Source organism: Podarcis raffonei, chromosome 7 (assembly GCF_027172205.1).
Source record: "Podarcis raffonei isolate rPodRaf1 chromosome 7, rPodRaf1.pri, whole genome shotgun sequence".
In the NCBI taxonomy this organism is placed as follows: domain Eukaryota; kingdom Metazoa; phylum Chordata; class Lepidosauria; order Squamata; family Lacertidae; genus Podarcis; species Podarcis raffonei.
This window is the reverse complement of record NC_070608.1, coordinates 65,154,763-65,167,115: the sequence shown is the minus strand read 5'-3', so window position 1 is coordinate 65,167,115 and position 12,353 is coordinate 65,154,763. Positions and strand designations below refer to the sequence as shown.

Sequence of the window (12,353 nt, the reverse complement as noted above, 5' to 3'; positions counted from 1 at the left end):
GACGGTGGACTGGCCCACGGCTGAAAAATGTTGCTGACCCCTGGTCTAGATGTTGCAACACGGTTTCAGGGAGGGGAAAAAATACCCCCCCATCCATTCTCTGATTCTCCAAATAAAGTACTGATTTCTGACTTGGGGGAACAGAGAGTGACGGTGGGGGAAAGTATACAAAGGCCACTACTCAGACATCACATTAAAACTCATCACAGATGGACCCAGATTGTTTTGACAACTTGTGCTGTTCTTTGCCCTCAAAGTTCTTTGCAGGTTTTTTCAGCATTTGTCCCCAGGAAGCAATAAAGCATCTCGTGGTTCTTAAAGAGAATAATCTATACAGATGCATGAAAGGAAACACTCGGCTCACTGTCTGAACCCAAAGTGTAATCACTCAGCCTTGTACCACACAGAAACGGGTCCTTCAAGGGCTATGATTATTGACTGCACTTTCCCAAAACAATGGAGCAGTATGAAATGGGGATTTCTTGCCTTCTATAAATTCTAGCAAATGCGTTTTAATGTCCCCACAGCCACTTTTCCCCATTCCCTTGGGATACTGCTTTATTCATTCATAATTTATAACAGGGAGGATAAGGGCATCTCAATCAGGCCAGCTGTCATAAATTAAAACTTGCTTTGTACTCTTTCAATATGCCATAGATAGACTCTTGCCATTATTTGTGCATGGCGTGAGAAAAACAGGTCTCTTGTAAGTAGCAGTCCTTCATTGCACAGAAAAATAAAATGCAATGTACACAGGAGCCACAAACATATCTGAAAATGGATCTTGCACTGAAAGTTTCTCGCATGTCAGTTTACTGTTGAACTGCACCAGCACATGATTTTTGTCTCAGATCGTAATTTCATTAACCAAAATATCAAAATCAATTCCACGCCAGTGGGTCTGATCCAAGTCTCTCTTAATGGCAGATTCCTTTACATGGAGAAGGGATGGACAAGGCTAAGCCCCAAAACCTGAAGCTTCAGGACTCAGCTGAATAAAGACAAGGTGCCCTTTGAGCGTGTGCAAAGTGTACACCTCTCACCACCACATAACCACAACCTTACCCCCACCCCTGCTGCAAAATGCATACTTGGATGAAGGCTTCCCAGGTCAAACAGCCCAAACTCTGTCAGTTATGATTCACTGGGCCAAAGATTTTGGGTATAATATACAGCTGAGCGATTGGGTAAAATTATGGAAAGAATGTTTAAAATTTACTGCATGCAATGCCCTAAAAGAAAATGTGATGAAAATTATGTATAGATGGTATATTACACCTGTTAAGTTAGCGAAAATGTATAAATTCAGCAATAAATGTTGGAAATGTAAAGAAAATGATCCGATGCACGCAGCAAAAGAGCCGAGTCAGTGCTGCGTGACTTGATTTTATAACTTTTGGTCCATCCCCCTAAATGGCAACACCAAAATTTGCCCAGTAACCCAACTGCCCAATCACTGCGGATGGTCATCCATACTGACCCACCCAGCAACAGAAGGGTGGCCTGTCAGACCCCACCATAACATGTGTTCTCTATGAAGGAGAACACGCTTTCTAAAATCCACAGGGCACATGAGACCATTTGCTTTTACTGCTCAGTTGCTGTTTGGACTTGCTCAGTCTCTCCTATATTGAACCCTGCTCCTTTAAACATGCCTACATTTCATTGGATCCCAGGATGGGGCACCCACCAGCCCTTCCATTCTGAACAGCAGAGAGGTGCAAAGATGATGATGTAGTTGTGTTTCTGCCCCCCCCTTAATGGGGGGCTCTCAAGGGTTAGGGTTAAGTGACTCCCAAGGAGCTCTCTAGATTTGCAGTCGCAGTCCAGAGCTCTTTCGACACCAGTGTGGATAACAGTATATGTAGTAAACATGTGGGTAATAGTCTGAATCAAGCATTTAATGATGAGAACATATTTAAAAGCTCATGCTTGCTTCAGCTGTTCTCCACTATTTTTCTAAATATCTTGCAAGTTTTCGGCAAAATTATTAAGATCATTCCCACTACAGTAGTAATCGCCGCGTCCTACAAAGATCCAAAAGTAACATTTAAAATGTATGCAGTGGGCTGATTTATCAGGGTGGTAAACATAATAGAAATAACAAGGACACGAACAAAAACAAAACAAAACAAAAAACAGTGCTGAGGTTGCAATCCAAATCTAACTAACCAGGAACCTTTTTTATTATATGACTAGATGACCCTCGTGGTTCCGTCCAACTCTATGATTCTATATCTTAGAAAGAGAGGCTACAAGGTGCAATGCAACTTCACTGTACAGTGGTACCTCGAGTTAAGAACTTAATTTGTTCTGGAGGTCCGTTCTTAACCTGAAACTGTTCTTAACCTGAGGTACCACTTTAGCTAATGGGGCCTCCTGCTGCCGCTGCGCCACCACTGCGCAATTTCTGGTCTCATCCTGAAGCAAAGTTCTTAACCCGAGGTACTATTTCTGGGTTAGCGGAGACTGTAACCTGAAGCGTCTATAACCTGAAGCGTCTGTATCCCGAGGTACCACTGTATAGTAAGCCCGCAACTTATGTGAAGGTTCAGTTCCCAGGAACTTTGTACAAACACAAAAAAACGTGTAACGCCAGGAAGTCCCTTTAAACAATCTGTAAGAAAACCACAACCCAAAACACAACAGCATTCCGCAGCTCAGAGCACCTCTCCCTCACTGTCAGAACACCTCTGCTTGCTCTTTATGCGCTAGCTAGGCCCTGTGTCACTCTCTGACAACACACAAACTCTGTCTCAGGGTGAGTGCAATGACTGAAGGGATTGTCAACTGTTCTTTCCTCCTCGCTTGCCTGCTTCTGACAATTTTTCTACCAAGTATTTTTATTCCCGTTCCCCCCATGTTCTTCCAATCTATTTATATCTTCTTCGATCGCCTGGGTAAGGTTGGGATCACATAAGAAAAGTGAGTGTAAGTTGCAGGCTTGCTGTTCTACCGGGCACAATATAGAGAAAATATTAATAAGATATACACCCAGTTCAACATCAGAAAGAAGTGACTAGATGTGTGGCCTGAGCAAAACAATATGTTACAAATGAAATTTGTCCTTTGGTCTCCAATGGCAATTGTTTATCATTTATTCTTGATTTTATTTACATTAACATTTTAAAATGATGATTACAATGGCTTTGTATCCTTGTATTAACTGCATTCTAGATTTCAAATAAATATATTTCGGAGCAAACGAATGTTCAGGTCCAACTTTTACATCAAGGCACATCTGCTAGTCTACATGTGTTACTTAGAAGCCCATTTCATGCTATTCAATGAGTGTTATTCCCAAGTAGGGAAAGGGGGGGGGGGCAGAATTGCATTTAAAGGCTAACCTACCTGATTTGCACTTTCTGAAATAATACGAGAACCTTTTCTGAATTTTGCAATGCTGTTTGCCATCCAATTGCTTAGTACAAATGCACATGTTTGCATTTTTATGTTGTGAACTGCTCTGAGATCTAGAGTCAATGGGATATTTAACAGAAATGCTCTCTATGTGGCTCTATTCTTGAGGTTGACCCAGATGCTGTAGCTAGTGCGACGTGTGGTGGCTCGACTGCTCACAGAATGTTGCCATCCTATTACACCACTGCTGAAATATCTGCAATGACTGCCAATTAGCTATCGGTAACAACACCAGTACACTCAAAATGCTGGTCCCTATACAGCTTGGGACCAGGATACCTAAAAGATTGTCTCATTTCCTATATACCTCATCAATCACTGTGTTCTACAGGAGAGGGCATGCTGCAGATAAAATCGTATCAGGAGGGTCATTCCTCACAATGTTGTAAATGGGCCTTCACTGTGGTGGCCCCTAATTCTTTGGAACTCCATCTCATTACACATCAAACAGGTACCAACTTTATTATCTTTTCAAGTCCTGTTAAAGCATTCCGCTTTCAGTAAGTCTTCCAAGAGGAGGTTTCTATTCCAGTCAGTATCTGAATTTATTTGAAATTGTTTTATATGTGTGTAGTATTTAGATTGCTGGACTAGGACCTGGGAGACCAGAGTTCAAATCTCCACTGGGTGACCTTGGGCCAGTCACTCACTCCCAGCCTAACCTACATCACAGGGTTATTGTGAGGATAAATTTGAGGGGAGGAGATACAAGTATGCGATCTTGAGCTCCTTGGAGCAAAGGCTGAATATAAATGTAATTTAAAAATGGTTTTAACTGTTCTTGTATGTGCAATATGTTTTGTATATGATTTTTATTCAGAAATGAATTCTTATCATCATCATCATTATTCCCTTGTAAACTGTTGTGTGAGGGTAATATACCTTGTAAGGTTGGAAATACATGTCAATAAATAACAGGAAATGGAAGTATTGCCCCTCTTCCACAAAGAAATCACAATGTCTTGGGAGCTTTTAGCATGCGATACTTACAGGCGTTTCTCCACCGCCATAATAATTGGAAACACATTCTTTGTCAAGCCCAATATTTTACAGGAATTCTGTATTTCTTCCTCCCTCGGTGGATAAATTTCAGGCTCTGTGGACCAATTGAAGCTCAAAAGTTTTCTAGAGGAAGAGGAACCTTTTGTTCTGCCAGACAGATTCTTTCTAACAATTTCCACCCACAGGAGAGAAGATTTGGCCGCTGCTTTATTAACACCACTCTCAGAACTTCCACGATAAAAATACCTGTTATTACAGTCAATGTGGAATCATCCTTGGCAGCTTCTTCAAGTGCTCGCATAATTTCACCATACATCTGTGGGAAAAGAGAAGGGGGGAGGAGGAAACTGAGAGTACGGGGAAGACAGCATTTCACTCACGCTATCTAAATATTGTAGAAATAACATGGCAAACCAACTATCAAATCCTGAAGAATCTCTACCAGGATTATTTTATTCCTCTGTTCTCTGTTTTGTGCCTACAGCACGCAGATAAGTTGATTTTGGTTTAATTATTATGAGTTGGCCCCAAAGAATGTAAGGGTGGTATTCATCTAGGTTTCAGTCAGAGCAGAGCCACGAAATGAACATGCAGCAATTGGAGGAAACCACACATAAAGATATGCAGGTTAAGCATACATGTGGTCTAAACCACTGAGCCTCTTGGGCTTGCCGATCAGAAGGTCGGCGGTTCGAATCCCCACGATGGGTTGAGCTCCCATTGCTCTGTCCCAGCTCCTGCCAACCTAGCAGTTCGAAAGCATGCCAGTGCAAGTAGATAAATAGGTACCGCTGCAGGAGGAAGGTAAACAGCGTTTCCGTGCGCTCTGGTTTCCATCACGGTGTTCTGTTGCGCAAGAAGCAGTTTAGTCATGCTGGCCACATGACCCAGAAAGCTCTCTGTGGGCAAACGCCAGCTCCCTTGGCCTAAAAAGCTAAATGAGCACCGCAACCCTACCGTCGCTTTGACTGGACTTAACCATCCAGGGGTCCTATACCTTTTTACCTTATCCTTGAAGAAAAGAGATGCTATTGCTGGAATATGTGAGGGAAGGCTCCAGACCACTGCCCTGTGTGCTTTGTGCCAGGTGGCAGGCAATTTCTCACAATGATAGAGTACCTGACATAGTGTTGCTCTGGAGAATGGTGGGAAATTAAAATGGTGGTTGATAGCCACCCGTATCAGGTCTTCAGGGGCACTGTGGGAAATTTAAAACGTTTGCTCATAGCCACCCACCAACTGCTGCCGCAGCCAGGTAAATCCATCCCCACTGATGTAGGTAAAGGTAAAGGGTAAAGGGACCCCTGACCATTAGGTCCAGTCGCGGACGACTCTGGAGTTGTGGTGCTCATCTCGCTTTATTGGCCAAGGGAGCCAGCGTACAGCTTCCAGGTCATGTGGCCAGCATGACTAAGCTACTTCTGGCGAACCAGAGCAGCACACGAAAATGCCGTTTACCTTCCCACTGAAGTGGTACCTCTTTATCTACTTGCACTTTGACGTGCTTTCGAACTGCTAGGTTGGCAGGAGCAGGGACCGAGCAACGGGAGCTCACCCCGTCACGGGGATTCGAACCGCCAACCTTCTGATCGGCAAGTCCTAGGCTCTGTGGTTTAACCCACAGCGCCACCCGCGTCCCTACTGATGTAGGAGGGGCCCCATAAATCGAACCTATCGAAAGAAGGGGCCTTACAGCTACCACTTAGGGATTTTTACAGTAGCTGCAGTTATAAACTTCCATGGGGTTAAGACTTCAATCATTTCCATGCTTCATAAGCCAGTCCTTTTGGAATATGGAGCATGACTGAAACACTCTTGACTCGAAGCAGAATAGACTAAATGTGCTAAGAGAGCACAGTTTCAGCGGGTAATTTGCTCATTTTGGGGATTGCTTCTTAGCCAACAAATGAAAACAAGGGCAAGCCTGGAAGCTTGGCATTCCTTTCCTTAATCATTTGTGAATCTGAGCCAACCATGAATTATTACAGAGAGAATCATGAGAGGCCCACTCCTTTAAACATAATTTTAGGAGCCTGGGACAGTACATAAATTACCACTACAACCAATAATTTAGCATAATAAGGCCATTTTAGTTGACATGGAATACACATCAGATTCCAGTTGATACAGAGTCATCAGAACGTTGGCTGGCAGTGAAGAAAAAAAAGAATTATGTAAAGAATTTATATGAAACTGCATCTCTAACAAACTGCAACTGCCCAAACATGTGTACCAAAGGACAGTGGCATGACCCATTTGAAGCCCACATATTTGAAATGAAGGACAAGATTTCCTGCATTACAATCTCTGGAATGACTGCATTGAAATTAGCCTATGATCCATCTATTTTACAGGTTATTACTGCCCTTAGTCAGACCCTGTGCAGCCAGTTTTGAAATTAATGTGCCCTTAAGTGCCATTAGAAATGGGTAACTGCCAGCTTGTGTAATACTTATATAAGTGCACTAAGATTTACACACAAGGACTTCTTACAGTCTCTGCAGGAATGGGGTCCCTGAAAGTGGAAGCAACCAGCCTTTTCACAAAAGAATTGTGATACTGTTAAGTTGTGGGTGAACATATCAGACGACACAGCGATTCTTCAAACAGCTCTTCTTTATTCAGATGCCAGAACAGAACTGAACTGAAGAGCTCAGTCAGCCTGCTTATATAGAGCTCCAGAACAAAGTAACTGTTGCAACTTTCTAAAACTATCCAATCACTGAACGTCACTTTCGATCCTTCATTTGCATAACTATTTACAGTATTCCCCTGCTGGCCCAGGGTGAGAACTTCAGTACATAACAGATACAGTCTTAAATCAGAAGTCAGGGAGGCCTTTTTTCTCTGGATCATTGGTTTTCTTCCAATGACAAAGCTATCCTCTGATTTCTCTTGGTTCGTATGCTTTCTCAGTTCTATAAATGTATTTCCTTTTACCGATGAAGGAGCGCAGCAGTTCTTACTCAGCCCTTTTCACTGAAAAAAATATTTCCCCATTTCCTATTTCTGTATTTCTATCAATGATTCACCTCCTGTGGTCTCTGTTGAGTTGAATATTTTGTGAATCAGTCTTACACCCCAGTAATGTAGACTGACGACTGACCTGCTGGATTTTGGTTTCCACTGATTGTTTTGATATTCCTGTTTGTTTTCCTTGCTTTCTTTCCCCTGAAAATTTCAACAAAGGCAATTTTGAAGCAAAACATTTTGCCTTTGATTTGGATTGTGGAGCCTTCTCTGATCCTGCTAGCTCTCCAGTTTGCCATAGGCAATTTATATAAGAGCAAATGCAATCACAGTAATCCTGATTGGTCAATAATAAGCAAGTGATTAGCTCTCACGTATTCTGGCATGTGAATCAGAAGTGAAATAAAATGAGTCAAAGAGATATTCTCACTGGCTCATACTGATTTAGGGGGGTGAGTTATGCATTGACAAGAAAGAGAGAGAGAGCACAGATTTGCGTAAGATGTGCATATGCTATTTTATATGTATAGTTGCATATTTAAGGGCCCTCCAGATGTCATTTTATGGTACAATCATGGCTATTTTCACTCATGATGGAATCAGGGCTGTTATGTGCAACCCACCTTTAGGTGCCAAGCGGAAACATTCCTCTTCAACCAGGCATATAAAATAGTTTCCATTTACAGGTTACTGATTTATAAGCAAATTGGTTACCCCCCAAAATCATTCTCCTGTCATTTGGCTTCCATGGTGGAATCTACACACATATTTTAAAATGTGAAAATGCTTTAAAAAAACAAAAACATTTTGATAAATTACATTGAATTTTGCATAGCTCGCTGTTGCCATCTAGTGTCACATTTGTATATCACACTTTACAACACATTTAAAACGTTTTATTTGCAGTTGTGTAGCTGAGTCCCATGTAACACCAGTACTATACAACAGTGCCAATAACCTGAGTCACTCCAATCACAGGGATACTTCCTTACACCACAAAACTATACTTCCCTTGGGACACACACATTGGTGCAGGACAGCTCCTTCCTGCTAAACTGCTGCCCTCCAGCTGCTTAGAACTGCATCAGCTGGCTATCTGTTCCGGCCAGCACTGTGCTGGCTCAGACTGTTGGGAATTGTAGTCCAAAACAGCTAGCGGGCACCATGTTGGTGAAGGCTGGTGCAGAATGCAACCGTGCAGTGATCCAATGTGATCAACATATTCATGGAAGTTGGGGAACAATCTGTCAAGTAGCCAAAAAGAACTACTACATTTTTTGGCTATTGAGTTACCGCACTAACCTAAACTGGACCTGCATTATGTGCTCAGAGCTTAAAATGCAGAGCTAGCCTAAAACCTGCAATGGTTGTTCAGGGACGCTTGGCTAAATCATCCAGGGTCTTAATAACAAATGTTTACTTAGTCATTTATCTTGACATGAAATGGCGATAAACCAAGACCCGTGTCATTTCCCCAAGAGTATTTTCCTTAGGTCTCAGTTGGCTTCAGCCTTTAATTAACCCCTTGATTAAAGGGCCATGAAGTATATCACATCTCGGGGGAGAACATTATCTTCTAGATAAGGGATGTGTTGAGTCTTTATTGACCGCATTTTGTCTGCCTTGGCTAATTTAAACCAGAACAAATAGCCTTAATTTCAAATTCTGGAATGCACACAGTGTTACCACCATTTGACACATAATGTAAATACCACTGGAGCCTGTCATTTAGAAGCTATCTTCGTGTACTCACCACAAGGTTGATAGCAATTTTTTTTGTCTGGGCGATTAAAGATTATCTTTGTGATCTTGTCCTCTGTAGTGACCAGAAGGGTTTCGTATTTGCCTTTACTTTGGGCAGAAGATGCCATTTCCTTACTGGGAGAGTCACAAGTGGCCAGGCTCAACTGAGAATCCACATACGGCCAGCTCCGTTCTGTAGTCATCAAAACATGATATGATTCAAAAGCCCAATAATACAAAGCAGAATTACCTCCTACGGACACATGGCTGCATTACATCTATATTCCACTTTTCTCTCTTCAAGAAGGGACACAAAAAAGGGAAAGTAATTATTTACTAGCAGATTTTAGCCCTGTTCATGTGTGTAGGGCATTTACATGTATCAACAGAAGAGAGGCTGCACCTCTATCTCCACCGTTGAAATTGGGTCTCTCAGCTGCCACTGCCCTGACTTTGATGTATTGAGAACCGAGATCTGAAAGGGGAACTACTCAACTGAGCCACTGTTGACACACACTGTTCCCTTTTCAAGCCTCCCTGCTCAATATTCAAAGGTGAGATGAAGTGAAATGAAGGTGGGAAATGGTGCGAATCTGTCAATTTCAGTTTCTCTTGGTTTTGCATTTTTGCAGTCTTAAATACATCTCTCCACATTTCCACATCTGTCTGCCATTTCTAAAGAAAGTCCTCATGGCAATTCTGTGGGATAACCAGACTAATGGAGCCAGCATGCTTGAGTTTAATTAATGCATGAAAGGGTTAAAACCATAGAGTAAGCTTTCAAATAAATAATACAGAATGAGGAGATAATATTTAAAACATAATGGATATAGAATGTGCATACAATATATGCACAAGCTCTTCTACCTCTTTTTGTCTGGTGAATGTTAGGGGCCATACAGCAGTGATTTAAAAACAGTGCATCTCTACTGGATTATGTTTACCTGCAAAGAAACCAGAAATGGCTACCTTTTTTTGCCGAAACGGGCTAAAGTATCCTGGAGATTCAAGCAAATATATATATTTGGCTATATTTAAATTGAGGTATAAAAGTGACATATCTATTTTGTGCTTCATTTTATTTTAGACGTTCTGTCTATTCTAGTTTTATGGTAAGTTTATTCAGTGTTTATCAGTGTCCTGGTTTTCAGGTCAGAGAATGCATCCCTCTAGTTGACTCTAATCTTTTTATCGCTACTGGGAATTGATGCGGATTCTAAACTGGCCAATCTTTAATATCCACTGGTTTTAAGCATAGTCATGCTGGCCACATGACCCGGAAAAATTGTCTGCGGACAAACGCTGGCTCCCTCGGCCTGTAAAACGAGATGAGCGCAGCAACCCCAGAGTCGTTTACCTTTAAGTGTGGGATTTGATGCTGACAAGGGACCAAGATTTAATAAATCATTCAGCACCTAGCACCCACTTACTCTACAAACACAAAGCAGACAGATTTTCTACTCTGTAGGAACAAAGGCCTGTCACAGATCATAGAGATATGTGGGAACTGTTTTGACAGCTGTAGGGTTAATTTCCATTTAAACTCTAATGTGTGTTGCGAGGTGGTGGGGAGGTGCGTAGATAAAAATTAGGTATTTGGTGGAAGACCACTTCTGATTAATGTCTTTCTGCATTGGGGGAAATATTATCAGTGCATCTGAACCTAATGCAAACAAGGTCCATCTGGAAGGATTTTCTTTTGATAAGATTATGAGAAATGTAATTTCAGCTGGAATTTATTCCCCTCACGGACATGCATCTCAGTTAGTATGCCTCCTGACTGACTGTCTACCAATGGCTCATTATTGATCAGTTATTGCTACTTCTCCAAACAGCAGATTAGTTTCCCACATCTATAAAATAATACCATTTATAGAGCAATCCTGAGAAGTAAGACCACAGAGTTCAATAGGACTTACTCTCAGGTAAGAATGACAGCCAATGTTCTTTTTGTGTTTTCTTCAAGTCTCTCCTGAGGTTCAAGAAAAATATTTGTACTTTAAATTGAAAGGGTTAATCTCAATACTATCTGCACCTAAGCTAACTTCTGCAGTTGTGGTTAAGCAGCTAGCAAAAAACCGCAATTGCAAGCTGGGAGCTACTTCCTCTTTCTGCCGGCTAGCAGGGAGCTGCAGAAACGCAAGAGACAAGGAGCACACAAACAAGGGAGGGAGGGGGCTTAGCTAGCCATATGCCATATTAGGGAGTAAGCTAAAACTTGCCAGCTGATTGGAGAAGGTTTTGGGGAAGCTTGGGGGAGGGAAGGGTGTTTTCAAGGTATAAGAAAGTTTGCAAATGTGAAATTGGGCGTAGCCAGTCTTTGGAGAGGACTCCACTGGCTGCCTCTGCGCAGATCTCAATAAATCTCTTTTCTCTGACCAAGAAGTCTCTGGAATTGTTTTTCCCCTCTGGCCACGGGGTTGGCGGACCGCTGGACCTCCGGGTACTGCTAATCTAAGGCTTCATTTTGGGGGCTCGTCCGGGATGGGTCCCCACCCCACGAAAGGTGGATCGAGGGGCCAGACTCGACCGGGTGAGCAACCAGGACCAGCGCTCGCAATCTCCAGCGCGCACCCTGCCAGTTCGTAGGGGGAGATCGCCACGCTGTGCCTGAGCCGAGACACCCAGTCGGGAGAGAAAAGAGGACGGCCGAAGGAGGGGTCCGCAGCGGAACAGGTAAGCCCAAGGGAAAGGGCGTGGTAGGAAGCCTGATCAGCTTCCCCTGGCCGTGAGCAGTAGAGTGCCGCCAGAAAAGGGATAAAGGGTCTGGCTGTGAGCAGTAGAGTGCCGCCAGAAAAGGAACAAAGGAACTGGCCGTGGCAATAAGGTGCCGCCCCGCCAGACGGGAAAAGGGAAAGGGGAAACAGAGGGAAAATTATTTTGGTGTGTTTTGTGTGTTGCATGTTGGAATTATATTGGGGTGTGTTTTGTGTGTTGCATGTCAGATACTCCAGTGGCTGAATTGTCAAGTGTGGGCCGGGGCTTAGCGTCCCCTTGGCCGAGCGATTGCAGGGCTGTGCATTTCTTAGCAACGCGAGTTCGCCAAGTCACAGTCTGTAGTGGTTGGTGTGTGAAAGGATCTTAAGCCCGGTTAGGAGCGGAGTATCTGAAAAAAAAAAAAAGGGGGGTCTGGGGCAAGCTAACGTAGTCCTCTGAAATGTTTTTTAACCAACTGGAAAGCAGCTACGAAGCATGATGATTGGGTTCAAATTGAGAAG

The 12,353-nt window shown here is 42.8% G+C and overlaps 1 protein-coding gene across 1 annotated transcript in view; it reads right to left on the bottom strand.

Moving 5' to 3' along the window:
* LOC128417531 (enoyl-CoA delta isomerase 2-like) overlaps positions 1-9,338 on the bottom strand; it is a 33,456-nt gene extending 24,118 nt beyond the window's left edge. The window contains exons 1-4 of the mRNA XM_053396326.1: positions 9,146-9,338; positions 7,529-7,593; positions 4,669-4,738; positions 1,973-2,027 (exon numbers count right to left, since the gene is read on the bottom strand). Of these exons, the coding sequence (XP_053252301.1) occupies positions 1,973-2,027; positions 4,669-4,738; positions 7,529-7,593; positions 9,146-9,338 (383 nt within the window). The remainder of the gene's footprint in view (positions 1-1,972; positions 2,028-4,668; positions 4,739-7,528; positions 7,594-9,145) is intronic.
* Positions 9,339-12,353: the final 3,015 nt, after the last annotated feature.